This window comes from Mytilus californianus, unplaced genomic scaffold, assembly GCF_021869535.1.
Source record: "Mytilus californianus isolate M0D057914Y unplaced genomic scaffold, xbMytCali1.0.p SCAF_11, whole genome shotgun sequence".
Taxonomy (NCBI): domain Eukaryota; kingdom Metazoa; phylum Mollusca; class Bivalvia; order Mytilida; family Mytilidae; genus Mytilus; species Mytilus californianus.
This window is the reverse complement of record NW_026262593.1, coordinates 68,944,756-68,964,089: the sequence shown is the minus strand read 5'-3', so window position 1 is coordinate 68,964,089 and position 19,334 is coordinate 68,944,756. Positions and strand designations below refer to the sequence as shown.

Sequence of the window (19,334 nt, the reverse complement as noted above, 5' to 3'; positions counted from 1 at the left end):
GACAAACAAGACAGTACTTTATCAAATTTGTGAGTAAAAAACAACAAGCTGGTTAATTATTGAAGATAATAAAAACCTGATGGATGATTGTGTGAGTGTCAAAAAACTGATAACTTGTATAAAAACCTGGTACAAATTATAATTTGTACAAAATTACAACAAGTACACAACTTAAACAATAATGTTTGGACATGTCATGACTGTACAAAAAATATCCCTTCAGTCAGCATGAACTTACTAAAAGGGACACTTACATACATGTACAAACATACATGTATTTTGACTTTACTTGGGTGTCCTTTACACAGTCCTGTGGGTTGGACCAGGGCTTTGTGTACTACATTAATATTTTTAACTTGTCCTGAATGATTTGTATAAAAATTGAACTATTCTACATTTGTCATGTTCATGGAGTACTTTTGTGGAGGTACATTAGGTACTTCTACCATCTCTAGGTTTTAAGTTAGTTAAATGTAGATTGAACACATTTCACCAATTTCATTTTGGGTTAACTGAATAGGCATTATAAAGCAACAACAACAGTAAATCTCTCAAAAAGCTGTTGTTCTGAAAGTGCTGAAAAATCAATGCTATCCCTGGTTCAGTTGCCTCAATCTGTTGACTGGGTTTATTATAGATTTGTATAAAATCCTCATAAATAAAATAAACCACTTTGACATATTGTTCATAAATATAAAATTTAGTGTGTGCTGTTATAATGTATTAACCTTACACAGTGAATCTTTATTATTTGCCATCCGTTTGTGCCTGTTGTCCGTAAACTTTTCTTTGAAAATATTCTCTGAAACTTCTCAATTAATTCAAATCAAAGTAGTCTGCTTCATCTGTAGAATGTCAACTTCAAAGTTTGTTATTTTTGTCCAGGTTTATCAACCAACATAGCCACCTTATCTAAAAATAGAACATACAGGTCAAACAACAGTTTTGATTAATATTTCTTAAACAGGGAAAAACTGACTCGGTAAAAATGGTCATTACAAGAAGTTCTATCTCTCAAGAGAATTTTGGATGAATCTGCCAACCATTTTTATATGCCCGTTTATGGGACGTATTATGGTATACCGTTGACCGTCTGTCCGTCCGTCGTCAACATGTCGGACATAAACTCAAAAAAACTTTAACCAATATGCATGAAACTTTGATGAATTGTTTATATCTATTGACGTGAGCTCCCTTTCATTTTTATAAATTTCAGATTTACCATTTCCGAGTTATGGGGTTTTATTCATTAAAAAAAGGGGGGATTTTCTAGTTTTTGGACAATAACTCAAAAAATGCTTTCAGCAGTTCTCATGAAACTTTGGTGAATTATTTATAGCAATTGATGTAATCTCCCTATTGATTTTCATAAATTTCAAATATGACATTGAGAAGAAGTTGAACTTTATTTTTTTATAGTCTGACAACAGATTTACTAAGTATTGCGCAACAGCACAGTGTATTGCACAACAGCAAGAAATCTTTAATTGAATATAAATTCAATTCATATAACCAATTTCAAGTTCTTTGACTACATTTATTCAAAAACCTATAATATGTCAAGTAATTAATTACAATCCAAATTCAGACCTATATCAAGCTTGAATTTTGTGTCCATTTTTGCCCCAACTATTCAGGGCTGGAACTCTGCGGGCGTATCTAGCTGCGCTAAGCGAAGCAGTTTATTGAAATTATTACGCCTGAAATGTTGTTTTTGATGCCCCCACCGCTATAAGTTTTACCCTTGTCCGTCTGTACGTAGTTATGTCCCTTTATAACTATATGAAATGCAAGCTGGGGCATCATCTGTGTCCACATACATGTGGACACTATCCACATTTATTTTTGTATCTTTTTTGGCCTTTCCTTGGTGCTGTTTTAAAAATCAAAGGAATAATCAGCATGAAAAGATGAACATATCCACCTCAAAAATCTTAGAAAAATGTAATGACTTTTTCTGGAGTTATTGCACCTGAGAAATATTGATTTTTCAAATTTTTTTTAGCAGTTATTGCTGTTATCTTGAAAATAGGAGTTGCACAAAAATATGTCAACCTGTTAGTTATTGCCCCTGAAATATAAATTTTAAGATTTGATTGTTCATGAAAACTACAGGAGTTAGGTTAATAGTGTAAACTGCAAAAAGTATCAAATCAGCATGACAAGATCTATTTACCCTGAAAGTAATGTTTAAGAATCCTTTTTGGAGTTATGCCCCTGAAATGTTGATTTTTACTGTATTATTTTTGCAGTTTTGGGTGATCTAAAAAAGCTGTAGGAGATAGGTTAAACATGTAAATGAAAAAATGATCAGCAACATAAGAGTAACTATAGTATGTGTGCATATTAAAGTCCTAATTAGCTAAATGGCGATTTTTTTCTTAATGTGAGCGAGCCATACAGGTACAGGTAAGCCTCTTGTTTAATACTTGTGTTTTCTCGTAAGGTAACAGTAAGAATGAACGTGCTTGGACGTTTTATATCTTACTATATGGCATGGGCTTTGCTTGTTGATGATCATGTAGGCCCTATGGTGACCTACAGTGTAGATTGGTTTACATCCAAATCCTTCAGTCTGTCTTATGGCATTCATACCACATCTCCTTATTTTTATAATGATTAATATTAATAAATACCAAAAGGAGGAGCAACCTTGACTAAAGTACAGTACATGTAGTTCCCCAATCATGCCAATAATATCGGTAGGCAAAGAAATCCTGAACAATATATTTTAAGTTGGCCTGAGAGGAACAAATGAGATCGAGGTGTATAATAAATAATGAAATTATCAGAATTATATCACATGTATTTGGTTTGTTAAGAGAATGCAGTACTCTATTTATTTTTTTCCCCATTTCCCAGGCATGTCAGGGTTTTAAAAAAGCTGTTAGCAACTGGTGAAATCCCTGTCTACGCCTACCAATTGCATGTGAAAGCTAGATAATATTTTTGGTTGAAAGCATCACACTGTACTTTAAGAAAATTTATTTTCAATACATTATTGATAATCTGCTCTTATAAATGAAAATCGCATCTTACTAAAATAAATTTCACTAATTAACAAATCATTGTTTTATATATCATGCATGTAATTATGTACATTCAACATTGTTCAACAACTCTTTCTTTTTTCATGGGATAGTTCAGCTATGGCAAAAATAGATATTGTTTGAACGGGCCCATGTGGTTTGTGTTGACTACTTGTACATGTGTACTTGTCCAATGTGTATTTTATTTACATTTTGAAATTTTGAAATGATAACAAATTTATATGTATACATTTATTTCAGTGCATGAATGAGACTGTTGGAACTTTTAAGCATGTTTTTTTCTAGTCTGGTGAATTTCAAGAATGTATTTTATGGAATGTGGTTTGCATGATACATTTTGCATCTATAGCTTGTGACCTATATTTTATCCTTGGAGATCGCCATGGTGATTGAGGTGAAGGTCAAAGGTTGGTTGATGGAAATTTTATAAATTTAGAATTAAAAAATTTGTATACAATTGTTTGTGATTTGCATATCTGTGCTTTCTTGTAATTATTGTAAATATAATATTTTGTTACTATAGATTGCTTTAGTTCCCATTTTGAAAATTTTAGAACCCTAAATTTAAGCATGTTTTAACTGTCAGTAGTGTAGCTTTTTTAAAAAGTCCATTTCAACCTAGAGTTAATAAAAATGCCTGAAATTTTCTCCTATATGGTGCAAGAGTTATTGCCCTACAATGTGATTTAATATATACATTTTTGTATACATGGAACATGTACAATGAAATTGCAGTCCTTTTTGGATTGACCCTACATTAATCCTCAGCACATTGTACAAGAATATGTTAATGATAGGTGGAAATTTATAAATGCATGTATGAGAATTATAGATTTGAAAATGGGAATTTTAAGTGTACTAGAAAAATTGATATTGAGACAAAGTGCTCATTATTTATGTGAGCAAATATTTGTATTTTAAGACTTTACTTACATTCATATTGTTAATTAATGAAGTGTACATTTTTTTTTACCAAAGTGTGATTACTGTAATTGAGAAAACAGGATTTCCCATTTATATAATCTATTTATCAAAATAAATAAATATAAAAATTCAAGCAGTCATTTTGTCAAACATTTGTAACCCTTGTCCCTGCACATAAATACTACAGATAGATGGAAACCTAAAGTAAATACACAATTTTGCAGATAAAATTTGATCTGATTTGATTGATTGTTGGTGTTTAACTCCACTACATCTTGGCCATATCTTGGCGGTCATTTTAAATAGTGGGGGTGGCCTGGAGAGAACCACCAACCTTTGACATGTTAAACGGGAAAAGTGGCAGATCATAGTGGAACTTACCTGCCACGATAGTTCCAACTGACAACTTCAGTGTTGACTGGCTAGTGATTGCTGTGATGAACTACTTTGACCACTCAGCCACCAAGGGCTCTTAATCCAATTTGAAGCACCTGATGAAATAGATTTATAAAATGTATACAGACAATAGATTGGGTGATTGTTTCACTGGTCATTGCAAGTCAAAAAAAGTGTAAAGCAATAGGTCAATTTGCCATTGTCATCAGATGCTTTATCTTATTTAAATCACTGAAAAATGTCAATATTTGTGAGTAAAAGGATAATTAAAAAGGTTTAAATAATAATAGCCAAACTTTTAATTACCATAATTTTGTTCTATAGCATGTGTAGTAAAATTCTAAACCATGTTGTGTTTGAGCATTTCTTGTGTGCATTTGACTGTTTTCAAAATATATTTCAACTTTCCTGTTCTCTCATTTCCAAATATCACACAGTAGTTACCAATTTTTATGCCCCCACCGTAGCTGTGGAGGCATTAAGTTTTACCCTTGTCCGTCTGTACGTACGTACGTACTTCCATCCATACGCCCCAAAATTGGTTTCCGTTCTCTAACTTGAGTTTGCCTCAACCAAATGTTAGGAAACTTATACACAATGCTTATTACCACAAAACACAGATCAAGTTTGAATTTTGGTGGCGTCACTGTAACCGTTCTAGAGTTATGCCCCTTTATAAATGGAAAAATTGCAAAATTTTTAGTTTCCGTTCTCTAACTTAAGTTTGCCTCAACCAAATGTTATGAAACTTATACAAAATGCTTATTACCACAAAAAACAGATCATGTTTGAATTTTGGTGGCGTCACTGTAACCGTTCTAGAGTTATGCCCCTTTATAAATGGAAAAATTGAAAAAATTTTAGTTTCTGTTCTTTAACTTAAGTTTGCCTCAACCAAATGTTATGAAACTTATACACAATGCTTATTACCACAAAACACAGATCAAGTTTTAATTTTGGTGGCATCAATTTAACTGTTCTAGAGTTATGCCCCTTTATAAACAGATCAAGTTGAATTTGGGTAGTGTCACTTTAACCATTATTGAGTTATGCCCCTTTATAAATCAAAAGATTGCAAAATTTTTAGTTTCCATTCTGTGACTTAAGTTTGCCCCAACCAAACATTATGAAACCTATACACAATATTCATTACCACAAAACTAAGATCAAGTACAAATTTTTTTGTTTCTGTTTTCTAACTTTAGTTTGCCTCAACCAAATGTTATGAAACTTATACACAATGCTTATTACTACATAATACAGATTAAGTATGAAATTAGGTGGCGACCCTTTTACCATTCTTGAGTTATGTCCCTTTATAAACATAAAAATTGCTGAATTTTTCGTTTCCGTTCTCTAACTTTAGTTTGTCTCAACCAAATGATATAAAACTTATACACAACCGTTCTAGAGTTATGCGTATTTAGAAATAGAAAAATTGCTGAATTTTTAGTTTCTGTTCTCTACTTAAGTTAGCCTCAACCAAATATTATGAGACTTACACACAATGCTTATTACCACAAAACTCAGATCAAGTTCAAATTTGGGTAGCGTCACTTTCACCGTTCTTCAGTGATGTCCCTTCATAACTATATGATATGCAAGTGGGGGCATCCACATGTATTTTTTTTTTTTTTTACAAATTAATGAATTTTAATTATATACTAAGGGAAAACAATGCTTGTTTTTTTCATTGATGAAACAATGAAATCTTAATGACAAGGCACTCCTTAACTTTAGGGCAAGACACCTCAAGAGGCAGAGCAGTCATGGGAGGGAACTCGGGAGGAATCTTGTTCACAACGGAAAGATGATGCCAAGAAGGCATCAACACCAACAGAAGAGACACGCCCACCCTGGAAAGGTGTTCTTGTGGAGTGTGCCAAATTATGGAGTTATTTGTCAGGAGTTGCAACTTTTGAAAGAACAAATATGTTGAGGAAAGGGAGAGAAGTACACAAAATTTATGTGGAAGTTATTAAAGGAAAGACATTTTTAGACGATCAGTTTACATTGACAGAATTTGGCCGAATGGTCTTGCAGAATGGCACGATAAGGGCAGGACGTGCTAAAAATGCCAAACAAATTGTGGTTGCTAGGGAGACACTATATTGTAGTGGATCTGGAGCCTGTAAAAGGGCCTGTGGTTACTATGGAGAATGTATGCCAGGTAGTTTATGACAAATTTAAAGCTTGAAATAATTTATATTGTAACATATAAATAAACAACATAAATGTGCAGCATACACAAATATACTTGGTCAAAATATATTGTAGGGTTCCCTTCTTAAAAATAGATGTTTCGGTAGCTCAGGATTTTTGGTTGTTGTCACAATCTTAGAAAATTTCTGTTAGATTTACTGTAAGTTCATCATTTGCAGTCAGTGAAGAAAAGATGAAGATTAACATGGTTTTAATTTATTCTGTGACATATTTTGATTTAATAATTTAGTAGTAAATCAACTGTTATGAAAAGTTTTTGAAGAAATCCTCATAAAAATGATAGGACAAGAGCTTAAGATTAGGACATTTTAGTTGCACAGCATTTATTTTGTACTACAAATAAGTTTATAATTTAATTATGTTGTAACAGGATAATTTGAAATTCAGTTTTTTGCCTCTCTGCTCATATCTTTTGTGTAAAAAACTTGTAACATGTTTAAAGAAACAAAAACAAAAACTTGTGCATTGTCAATTTTTAAGCATTTTTGAAAGAAATTCTTATTTCCTATTGGTCATTTTTTTAGGTTGATGAGAGAACATTATCTTATTTCTTGTTACTGTACATTTAAATTTATGAATTTTTGAAAATGTTAAATTTTAATTTCAGGATGTGACAAGACAAAAATGAGAGGCCATAAATGTAGCTACAGAGTCAAACTAACAATGCGACTTGGTTACGTCAATCATTGGTTCGTAGAAGTTCTTGGTTCACATGACCAGTTTGCTGCTTCTAACTACAACCTAAGCCAAAGTATCATGAACTCTCCTTTATCAAAGAGCAATAATCCATGTTCGCCAAACCAAAGAACTCCACCTAGTGGTAGAAAGTCAGAATCACCATGCCATTCACCAAAAATGACTATGTCACCAAATAAGAACCTGCCAAATAGTGATGCTTTAAGTAACGGTGCTATAAATACAATGCCAATTAACTTGCCAACTCAGAATTTGCCAAATTCTCTTGCCCCACTCATAAATAGCTTGCCAAATTCAGTTTTATCTAGTCAAACTATGGGTTTGCCGTTAGGATTCCAACATGTGTTGCCACTTGCCTCGCCATCAGCCATATTTCCTAGTCAGGGCAACCATGGCAACTTGGCCAGTCTGTTTACTGGTGCCTCTAGTCAGTATTTTCCAATAACTCAAAACACAGACCAAAATTCTCCACAAGATGTTCCATTACCTCTAGTCAAAGTGAAAAAAGAACCCATTGAAGTGGAAATTGAAAAAGCTGTTGCCATGGAAATTAATGAAGCTTTAAATAGAAATGGGATGGGTATATCAAGTCCACCACAGGAAAGAGCCAAAGCACGAAAGAGATTTACACCAGTCCAAAGAGAAAATAGAATGTTTTCAATAACCAGCTTGGCAACAGATTCTGAAAGGAATGGAACCCGACATGACCTTGACTCACACGTAAGAAAAGAATTACGAGAATTAGTAACTCGACGTGAACATGAGCGTGGAGCAATGGGGTCAACTGCTGATTCTGTTTCTAACGATTCTCCCATAAATTATAGTATAAATGGTGATAAAAATTGTGATGATACATACACATATGTTTGGGATGGAGATACAAGATCTTCTGAGGTCGAGGTTAATGATGGGGAAGGCCAGCCAAAGGTATTTTCTCATCTCTTGTATATTGTAAAATATAATATTAGGAATTATTTATATTGTATGTGTTTCTTTATAGTATATATTAGGGAAAGGATTTTGCTAAATAAAGGCCTAATTAAACAAAATTTATTTATTAAGGGTAAAATGTTGAATTAACTTCAATTTTCTTTGCCATATGACATTTAAAAAAAACTCTTTTAGGCTTATCTTTAAATGATGTCATAACCCAGTGAAAACTGTTAATAAAAACCAAATATTAAAGCCCCAAAATTGTACATTTATCTTTAACATTGCTTCATGAATTTTATCTCCTGCTTGTGTAATGTTTCATGTTTGGTCAGTAGCTTGACAGTCATGACAGTGATTACAAAAATGTAGTTTAAATGTGTGAGCACTTTTCAGATCCATCAGACTCCTGTTTCCAGTTTGTTTTGCTTCAAATTTTTCATTTTGTTGCATGACCTTTATATTTTTGCATATATTTCTCCAAACAGAACAAGGTAATATTTGGTCAACAGCTGAACCGTGTGGTTGTAAATTGTGAGCATTTTTAGGATCCGTCAGACACCTACTTCATGTTTTCCATCATTTGCATAACAATGCATGTATTCTTGATGGTTCATCATGCAGTCTGCTGTTTGTTCAAAAACTTCATCTAGTAAAACAGCATTTGTAATTATGTTACCAGTTCCAGTTATCTTGAAAACAGCCATAAATAGAGAAAATCTGACAGGTGCAAACATGTTCAGAATGATGAGATTACATAATGTCTATTGACATCAAAACTGTCAGACGACTTTCTATGGGAGTTATTGCCCTTACTCAATGAATTTTTCCAATTTTTGTTTATTGCTCATTATCTCGAAACTATAATAGATGAAACTGTCAGATGACTATTGAAGTTATTGCCCTTTAATGATGATTTTTTTCCAATTTTTATGTTGTATTTTGATGTATGAATGTTAACTGTGTACATGTATTTTGTTTTAGGGCCTAGACTAGTTCTAATTGAGTTACCCTCTTTAAATAAAGAATTTATTATTATAAACTTAAAGAGCAAAAATGATTAGCAAGACATGATCTACAAATAAGCCAGAATGGCTTAAATCTTCAGTTAAATTGCTATTGGAATTATTGCCCTTTAATGATAATTTTGACCATATTGTTTGAGGTTTTTTTTTTTTGCCCATTATCTGAAAAACTGTAAAAGATAAGTAGAAACTTTAAAAAGGGAAAAAAGGATCAGCAGGATAAGATCTACAAATACGTCAAGTCAACATGGCTGAAATCGTCAGTTAACTAATAATAGAGTTATTCCCTGTTAAGGTTGTTTTTTACAAAAAAAGTGGCCATTGTTTACGGTGCAGGTGAGCAACACAGGTTCTTTAAAGAGCCTCTAGTTTTTATATAAATTGTCTCTATTTTCGATGGGCATTTTGTTCTTATATAAGTAATTAGTGACCAAAATAAGATTCAAGAATTTTGGTTGGAGAGCAATGTCCCTTAAAAAAAAATTGGGAAGAACCTCTCATTCATTTTGAAAATGCAATTGGTAACTATTTTTTTCCCCTAGATGTTGATTAGAAAAGGGTCTTGATGAATTTGTCCCAGAAATCTTAAAATGATAATTGTTTGGAGATGATCAATGGCTGCTGTTAGGTTTCTCATCTTTTTTATGGGTGCCATTCATCTTCATGCTAAAAGATTGTGAATCATTTTTCCTCAAATTTTAGCTACCCATTTAAAGTCTAAAGTTTTTCATCGATCATACTAATTGCCATGGCAACAACATTTATTGGTAAAATTGTAGAGAGCAAAATAAAGACTTAGTTTTGGGTGACAGAGGGGGAAATTGAGATATTAGCATATAAATGAACAAGATCTTCGTGTTGTTTGAGGGTGGACGTTAATTTTAATCAATATCTTTACTGTGTGCTAATATTCATTTAATTCCGGAATGAAAGCTTGGTTAATGTGCTAGTGGCATGATATGGGTTTATGGAACATATCCTTTGCAATATGGGATTTTGATGCAGAAAGATTGAGGAGTGTTGAAAAATAGACAATTCATTATGGCTTTTGGAATTGAAAATTATTTCTAATTATACACAGCTCATTATAGAGAACAGTATTGTCCTTGCTTGTCATGTGTAAAATCCATAGTCCGTTTTCACATATATATATATATATATATAAATATGATAAGTGTAAAGCAATTTTTATATGTAGTTGATTTTGCTTTGTACATATAGACAACAACAAAGTTTATTATGGATTATAAAGAATTGACAGCTTTCTGGAAAACAAGGTGAAATTCTATACTGCAAAAAAGTTAAAATGATATCATTTTGGGCTTTTCTTGTTTATATGTACATGAAGAACTCATTGGCAAGGGTATAAATTCAATCATGCCAAAAATGTTAATTTTTCTGGGCAAAAACCCTGTCTGGTAAAAGCAAAATATGTTGGTGTCATTTTAGTGTAACTACTTCCAAGTAGGAATTAAAGAAGATGGTCCTGAAGAAAGTTGGGAGCTACTATAGAACCCTATAAGATTTTTTTTTTAATATTTAATGCTTGCAGCAAATGTTGTGATTTGTGATAAGATATGCACCCTTTACAATTATTATAAAATTGGGTTCAAGTACATTTTAATGGGCCTTAAAGGGAAATTGTTGCATATAAAAGGTTCCAAATGGTGTTAGTTTTATTATATTTACAAAAATGTATATTATTGGGGTAATGCAGGAAATCCCCTGCCCAGTGTTTTGAATTGGACTCGAAAAAGGGTACTACATTTTGGTTTTAATAAGAGGGGTGCCAACATTTAATATAGGGTTATTCCTGCAAGCATGGGTGTTCAGTAGACTTTAGTGTTAGCATTCGTACACATTATTACTTGTTTAGTATGGCTTTACGGATATGTTTGTATTTAATTTATAAAATACAATACATTTCTTATTTTATTGAATCATTATAGTCCCCACCTGACATTAAAACAAGTAATATTTAGGTATATGTATTCACTGGTATTTTCGTATTTTAATGACAAGTTTCTGTCATTTACAAGGAAATGAAATTACAATTAGATTTTAATTGTTCTACCTGTAACGAATTTTTGCCGCAGGACATGAAGTGAATGTCGTTTGTTATCGCTCTTTGGAACACAAATTCCTTGGATTATTTTTGTCATTAAGTCATAAACTTGTCTAATATTGTCAGAACAATACATCATTTTAGTATTCTATATTGGGGTGAAAGGGTGTTAAAGATAAAAGGGGTACATGGAAGGGAGTAATATTTGTTCAACAAAACTAACCTGAAAGGTGGAATTAAAGATGGATGGAAAGCCGTGGTCATCTTAAAAACATCTGCTTTAGAATTAAATTGTCGTGGAATTTAAAAACGTATGGTCTTTCTCATCCCAAAAACCAAAAAAATTATAACCAGTGTATTAAAAGGTTTGTAAATGATTTACCTGAATTAAATAAAATGTTAAAGTAACATCCTCAATTAAATTGAACATGGAATTTGTGGGTTTAAATTGTTCTGCTTTTCAAGTCTTGTGTATTGCATCTTTATGCAATACTGAAAAAATACATCAAAAAGTAAATACATTTAGTGCATTAATTTTATCAAAACTTTTCTTCTTTTCCTTTTTGTCGAGCTTGCCACATTTATGTCACGAAAGCGATGCATAGCGATCCTAGATTGCGGCGGCAACATTTAGGTTTAGTCTGTGGTTTAGACATCAAAAACTTTATCAAACCTTCATGGAATTTTAGGAAATTTTGACAGATATTAATTACTTAAATACAGTATCCAGAGCAAAATTTTGAAAATATTCTTTTTATTTGGTCCGTATTTTTCTGATAAATGGACCTTTTTTTTACAGTACAGTCTGGTGTTAAAGTTTGTTACATATTGATTACTTTGTCAAACCTTCATAAAATTTGACATAACTTTGGCAGAAGTTTTTTTTTTTATTAAGAGATAATATCTGAAGCAAACTTTTGAAAGTATATTTTCATTTTCAGTATTTTTCTGATAGATGGACTTAGTTTTTTTCAGTTAACATTTACAGACAGTCCATGACATGATAAATTTGTAGACCTCCATGGATTGTTATTAAACTTGAGCAGAAACTGATCTTCAAGACCAAGAAATAGCATCTATAGAAATTTTTTTTTTAAATTCTGTATTTTACTGATAAATAGACTCACTTTTTAAGTCAACATTACACTGACAACAGCAATCGTAGGTGAGACACAGGGGTCCGCGGAACCTCATACAAATTTTTTTATTACCTGAACTTAACATATAATATAAAATTGATAATGGAAATGGGGAATGCGTCAAAGAGACAACTACCCGACCAAAGAGCAGAAATATACATATATCCAGTCAATTATATTTTTGTTGTGGTTTATGATCATTAGTATTTGTCACAAGTATATTTGTATGCTGAAATGACTATTATGACTTTTACTATTTAATTATCAGTCAATATGGTGAATGTACATTGTAAATATTTTGAGGCTTTTTTTACACTGATACTGAAAATGTTCCAGATATCAATGCAATGGTTTATATATTAAAATTACCAATAAATACCATGATGAAATAATCGCACTAAGTTTTTGGTATTATTTTTTTATGGGGGGGGGATATGGAGTTAAAATGTTTGTCTGTTCATCCTTCTCTCTGAAGCAAACTTTTTGAGTCCAACAAACTTTGTACAATTACATATGATTTTTAACTCTTCAGCTCTAAGGATTTAGTATGTCTGGAATTTTTGCCCCTGACTTTATTCAGAAAGAACTTTATCTGCATTAACATGTCTATCATTACTGTAAAAATATAATAGATATTTGGTTCTAACAAAAGGTGGAAGCAGGGGGTATTTGTCCTGTCAATCTTAATAGTTATGACACATATTTTATCTTACCCCTAATGTAACAGTACTTTCATCATGTCAAAAGAATTTTCCTTTCAGCCAATGATTCATTTATAACTGGGTATTGATATATGTGTTAGCTATTAGTTACCAATTACTTGCACCCTTTGACTCTGTATCTCACCTTGTCAAACATTTTATATCTTGGGTATCCAAGGTTTTGTCAGAGAGCTAATAGGGTATGCATAAATTATATTCTAATCACCAACATCTTAAAAACAGCCTTTTATCAAAATCCATTTATAGCTTTCATCTGATACATAAACTTATAAATATTAGTTACGATAAATTGTTACTGGGTAGGTCGCATAGGAGAAATTTCACTTCTCCAGGGTATGCATATTAAATGATATTATAATTTCAGTTTATTTCTTGAACAATAACCATGTACCTTGCACTCTTGACCTAGAGTCATTGTTCATTTCTTGTGGTTGGTTACGGGTAGGTATCTGGCGTAGCAAGTATGTGGACCTCGGGGTAGGTGGTACAGAATTTTCTATCATCTGACATCTGTTTTATTGGATATCATGCAATCAAACATATTATTTTCTGGTTAAGTTGTTTTCATTTACATTTTTATGCTACATCTTTCAAAAGCCTTACAGCTTAAAATGTATTATGATTTTTTTGCCCCAATGAATTATCTCTTGCTCAGTTACATTTTGTAAAGATAATTCATTCTTGTTAAAATCTTGTTTAAACGTAACCTGATGAACATGATGAAATAGACCGTAGTTTGTAGAGTTGATCTCAGATTTACTTTGGCTCTTGAAAGGGAAGTATCTGGACATCACAAATAGGGCACTGAATCATAAGGCTGGGATCCTTACACTTGACACTGTGACTTATCAGAGTCTTGAAGGTTCTGGTTACAGGAAATTGGGAAAATTCTTCAAAATTTTAAAATGTCTTTGTGGACTCATTGCATTGAGTTCAAGAATTCCTAGATATGTCACAAACAGAATGTCATTTAAAACATTTAAAATGAAGAAATATGGTTGAATTTAATCATGTTAAATATATATTTCAACAAATTTCTTGGAGAACAGCATTAGCCAATTATAAATACCCTTGAACTTTTTGGCATAATACATGCAATAGAAATACTGCTAATCATTATTTTAGAAGCAAACTGTATTTCAAAACATAAACAATTCTCATACCATTTTTTCTTGAAACTCTCTGTATTCATCATTACTTTAACATGATATATAAACAAAATATTTGTTAGTGAAATGGCTACTGCAAAGAATGAATTATTTGTGATGGGTTTATTATGTCGCCGCCGTAGCGGAGGGGGCATTAAGTTTTACCCTTGTCCGTCTGTACGTACGTATGTACGTATGTCCCAAAATTGTTTCCGTTCTCTAACTTTAGTTTGCCTCAACCAAATGTTATGAAACTTATACACAATGCTAATTACCACAAAACACAGATGAAGTTTGAAATTTGGTGGCTTCACTTTTACGGTTCTAGAGTTATGCCCCTTTACAAATGGAAAATTGCTGAATTTATCGTTTCCATTCTCTAACTTTAGTTTGCCTCAACCAAATGTTATGAAACTTATACACAATGCTTATTATCACAAAACACAGATCAAGTTTGAATTTTGGTGGTGTCACTCTTAACTGTTCTAGAGTTATGCCTCTTTACAAATGGAAAAATTGCTGAATTTTTCGTTTCCCTTCTCTAACTTTAGTTTGCCTCAACCAAATGTTATGAAACTTATACACAATGCTTATTACCACAAAACACAGATCAAGTTTGAATTTTGGTGGCGTCACTATAACTGTTCTAGAGTTATGCCTCTTTATAAATGAAAAAATTGCAAAAAATTTCTTTTCTTCTAAATAACAAGTAATTTTTATTAAAATTGGAGTTATCTTCCTTTGTCCATGATTATAATTGAATCAACTACATTCAATGCTTTATACAATGCAATGTATAATTTAGACTTCCACTGATAAAACACAGATCAAGTTGAATTTGGGTAGTGTCACTTTAACCATTATTGAGTTATGCCCCTTTATAACACGAAATTGCAAAATTTTTAGTTTCCATTCTGTAACTTAAGTTTGCCCCAACCAAACATTATGAAACCTATACACAATATTCATTACCACAAAACTAAGATCAAGTACAAAATTTTTGTTTCCATTTTCTAACTTTAGTGCCTCAACCAAATGATATGAAACTTATACACAATGCTTATTACTACATAATACAGATTAAGTACAAAATTTGGTGGCAACACTTTTACCATTCTTGAGTTGTGTCCCTTTATAAACATAAAAATTGCTGAACTTTTCAGTTCTGTTCTCTAACTTTAGTTTGTCTCAACCAAATGTTATAAAACTTATACACAATCGTTCTAGAGTTATGTGTGTTTACAAATAGAAAAATTGCTGAATTTTAAGTTTCTGTTCTCTACTTAAGTTAGCCTCAACCAAATGTTATGAGACTTACACACAATGCTTATTACCACAAAACTCAGATCAAGTTCAAATTTGGGTAGCGTCACTTTTACCGTTCTTCAGTGATGTCCCTTTATAACTATATGATATGCAAGTGGGGGCATCATCTGTGTCCACATGTGGACACTATCCACATTTATTTTTTTATTGTTTCCCTATTGAGATTTAAATAAAACAAAATATATCTCCTCGCTTAAATTTGTATGGATCAGAATAAGAAAGACGAAAAAGGCTTTAGAAATCTGTAGTTATGATTTTAGTTCACCATCTGCCACTATGTTGATAGTAGTGGCTAAGAAATCTGTTGTGATGATTGTAGTTCACCATCTGCCACTATGTTGATAGTAGTGGCTAAGTCGTCTGTCATGATGATTGTAGTTCACCATTGGCCACTATGTTCATAGTAGTGGCTAAGAAATCTGTCATGATGATTGTAGTTCACCATTGGCCACTATGTTCATAGTAGTGGCTAAGAAATCTGTCATGATGATTGTAGTTCACCATTGGCCACTATGTTCATAGTAGTGGCTAAGAAATCTGTCATGATGATTGTAGTTCACCATCTCCCACTACATAAAGTAGTTGAACAGCATATAAAAAAGCAGTTTACATAGATTATATTGAAACATCCTATTTATTCCACCATCATTCAAATTAGCATTGCTGCCGCCATGACATATAGTTGAAAGAATTCAATTGCCATGATACAATAGAGGCAAATCTGTATCCGAGGGGCTGAAGGACCTTTTTTAGGGACGGTGAAATTTGGCCTTTATTTTTGCAGGAATTCCGGATTAGGCCTGTATTTTTGCAGGAATTCGGAATTTACCCATAGGGGGACTGTCAACACTGAGGTCAGTTTTCCTGCAGAAGGTCAGAGGTTTACTTTGGGCACTCTGTCTTCATCCACCAATGAACACTGACCGCAGCAAAATAGCCATTAGTGCTGAAAGTTGTGTAAAACACCCAACAATCAATCAATCCAAAACATGTTACCAATTGACAATTGGTTTTAAATTTACATTGATTTTTTCCATCACTTGTTTTTTTCATACATATGTTGCTTTGTAGTTCATTTGCATATCAGATCATAGAACAGATGTACATAAAACTAAAAAATGAACGAAAGACTCAAATGTCTGCAGGTTGCACAGAATATGAAAAAAAGGAGATGTGTGTGTGGTATACATCTAAGAGCAACCAAACAACAAAAATAGCCAAAATACATCTAGAAGGACAGTCTTCCACAATAAATAGGAGTCTATCAAAATACATCTAGAAGGACAGTCTTCCACAATAAATAGGAGTCTATCAAAATACATCTAGAAGGATAGTCTTCCACAATAAATAGGAGTCTATCAAAATACATCTAGAAGGACAGTCTTCCACAATGAATAGGAGTCTATCAAAATACATCTAGAAGGACAGTCTTCCACAATAAATAGGAGTCTATCAAAATACATCTAGAAGGACAGTCTTCCACAATAAATAGGACAAGCTCTTAATAATCCAGTGTCTATGAAAGAACAGTAATGAACATGATTAATGGAAGTTAATGATGATTTGAATAAATAGAAATGTATTAAAGATGAAAATAAATCCTTAAAGAACCAAAATTGAAGGTGCACAACTTCAATAGGTGTACAAACTGTGAAGTTTCAAGGATTGGTATTGAAAATTTCAAGTTTGGAAGAATGGGGGAAAATTCCTCCCTTTTGTAATAGCTAGCGGGCAAACTTAAATATGCTTACATTCTGCCTATAAAGTGTTAAGGATCTTGATTAAAAACTGTAAGAGATATGTTGACTACACAAAATTTGTACACCGTCCCATGTAAATTTTGCTGAGAAATGAATAAGTTTCCAAATCTAGAAAAATCAGAAAAAAAATCCTCAAACAAGTCCACAAAGGCAGGTGTGTGTGTGACTGACTGTGTAAATTGTCCACAAAGGCAGATGTGTGTGTGACTGACTGTGTGTAAATTGTCCACAAAGGCAGGTGTGTGTGTGTGACTGTGTGTAAATTGTCCACAAAGGCAGGTGTGTGTGTGTGACTGACTGTGTTAATTGTCCACAAAGGCAAGTGTGTGTGTGACTGACTGTGTGTAAATTGTCCACAAAGGCAGGTGTGTGTGTGACTGACTGTGTGTAAATTGTCCACAAAGGCAGGTGTGTGTGTGACTGACTGTGTGTAAATTGTCCACAAAGGCAGGTGTGTGTGTGACTGACTGTGTGTAAATTGTCCACAAAGGCAGGTTTGTGTGTGACTGACTGTGTGTAAATTATTTTAAGGAGACAGTAGTTTACCAATGTCTCACTAATCAATTATAAAATTAGGGAAACATGAAAACATACATTGTATACTTGCACAGGAGAACTTTTCTAACGTCAAATGTACTTTCTATTGTAGGTGTGATTCTGTTATCTTGAATAAAAAGAAATGTTGGGTATACATCAATGAGACAGAATCCATAAAGACATGTGTATAACAAAATGTATATATATGTACTAAAGTGGTCTGAAAAATATCCTATCATAAACATGATTTGTTATAAATACAATAATTTGCAATGTGTCATATTTATAAAAATCTAAACTAAAGGTGTGTTTAGGCCATCAGGGCATTTTATCAATGATTAAAGTTTGCAGGAATTTTTGTTCTTTTAAAACCATTTGCCACAAGAAAAATATTGATTAAGAAGAGTGGGGATTGCTCCTAAATTAAAAAAAGTGTTTCAGTAGAAAATCCTCTCTGTTATAAATTTCTGACAAGCACAGAGTGATTTGTTATTGGGAATTGTTATAGCGAAGCAACCTCATTGATCAACCACTTTGGTAATATTGTCTATAATTATGTTTAAATGTTTACCCGAAAGGAAGAATTCTTCAGAATTCTTCAGTGCGGGTATTGATAGAATGTGCTATTGATTTTTGCCATCCACTTGAAGCTGTCAAACTGCTTGTCTGTGCAAATTAGGCTGGATTCATTTTATATCATCAGAAAAAAATTGTGTGATAATTTCATGCTATATTAAATGTCAATATATTTCCATTCTCTTGGATTTGGGTTTTGGAGTTTAAATTTATTTATGTTGCTTGTCCTAACATCCAGTGGAAAATATTTGAAGCATATTATTAGAATAAGAATTTTATACTGTATATAGGTTTGTATGCATACTTTGAAAAGTGACAGATAATTGTGAATTCCACTGAAAAACAATAGGACATCATGTAGGGTAAGAAATCTGACTTATAACAAGTTAGCTCAGGACCTCATAGAAATGTTAAAATAGATTGTGTTCTTAAAGATGTAAATAGAATGGCATTTCTTCCATCATTTGCCTAGAATTCAACACCCCATTCATTTTTAAATCCCCCTGACTTGCCCAAACTGACATTCTCTGTTCAGAATGGGAAAAATCAAGGTTAACATATTTCTATACCCTAGGTAGCTTTTTAATATACTGCTCAAATTTCATTGCTGTAGATTATTCCAACAATCATTTATACCTGTTTACCTCTTGGTGTTAAATAGTACCAATATATATCTTATTTATAAGTTCCTATTTTTTTTCATTCAGATATAACAGGCTGTACGGTGACCTATAGTTGTTAATTTCTGTGTCATTTGGTCTCTTGTGGAGAGTTGTCTCGTTGGCAATCATACCACATCTTCTTAATTTTATAGATA

At 32.5% G+C, this 19,334-nt stretch overlaps 2 protein-coding genes across 11 annotated transcripts in view; both read left to right on the top strand.

Annotated features, from left to right (window-relative positions):
• The window catches only part of LOC127720580 (microtubule-associated protein futsch-like), a 338,813-nt gene that overhangs the window by 180,302 nt on the left and 139,177 nt on the right, over positions 1–19,334 (top strand). The gene's annotated exons all lie outside the window — the stretch shown is intronic.
• LOC127720581 (tRNA pseudouridine(38/39) synthase-like) overlaps positions 1–19,334 on the top strand; it is an 85,045-nt gene that overhangs the window by 1,857 nt on the left and 63,854 nt on the right. For 2 of the 3 annotated variants that reach the window (XM_052227203.1, XM_052227202.1), the window contains exons 2-3: positions 6,111–6,540; positions 7,201–8,216. The exons of the other annotated variant lie outside the window; for it this stretch is intronic. In XM_052227203.1, the coding sequence (XP_052083163.1) occupies positions 6,111–6,540; positions 7,201–8,216 (1,446 nt within the window). The remainder of the gene's footprint in view (positions 1–6,110; positions 6,541–7,200; positions 8,217–19,334) is intronic. 3 annotated transcript variants of the gene reach the window in all.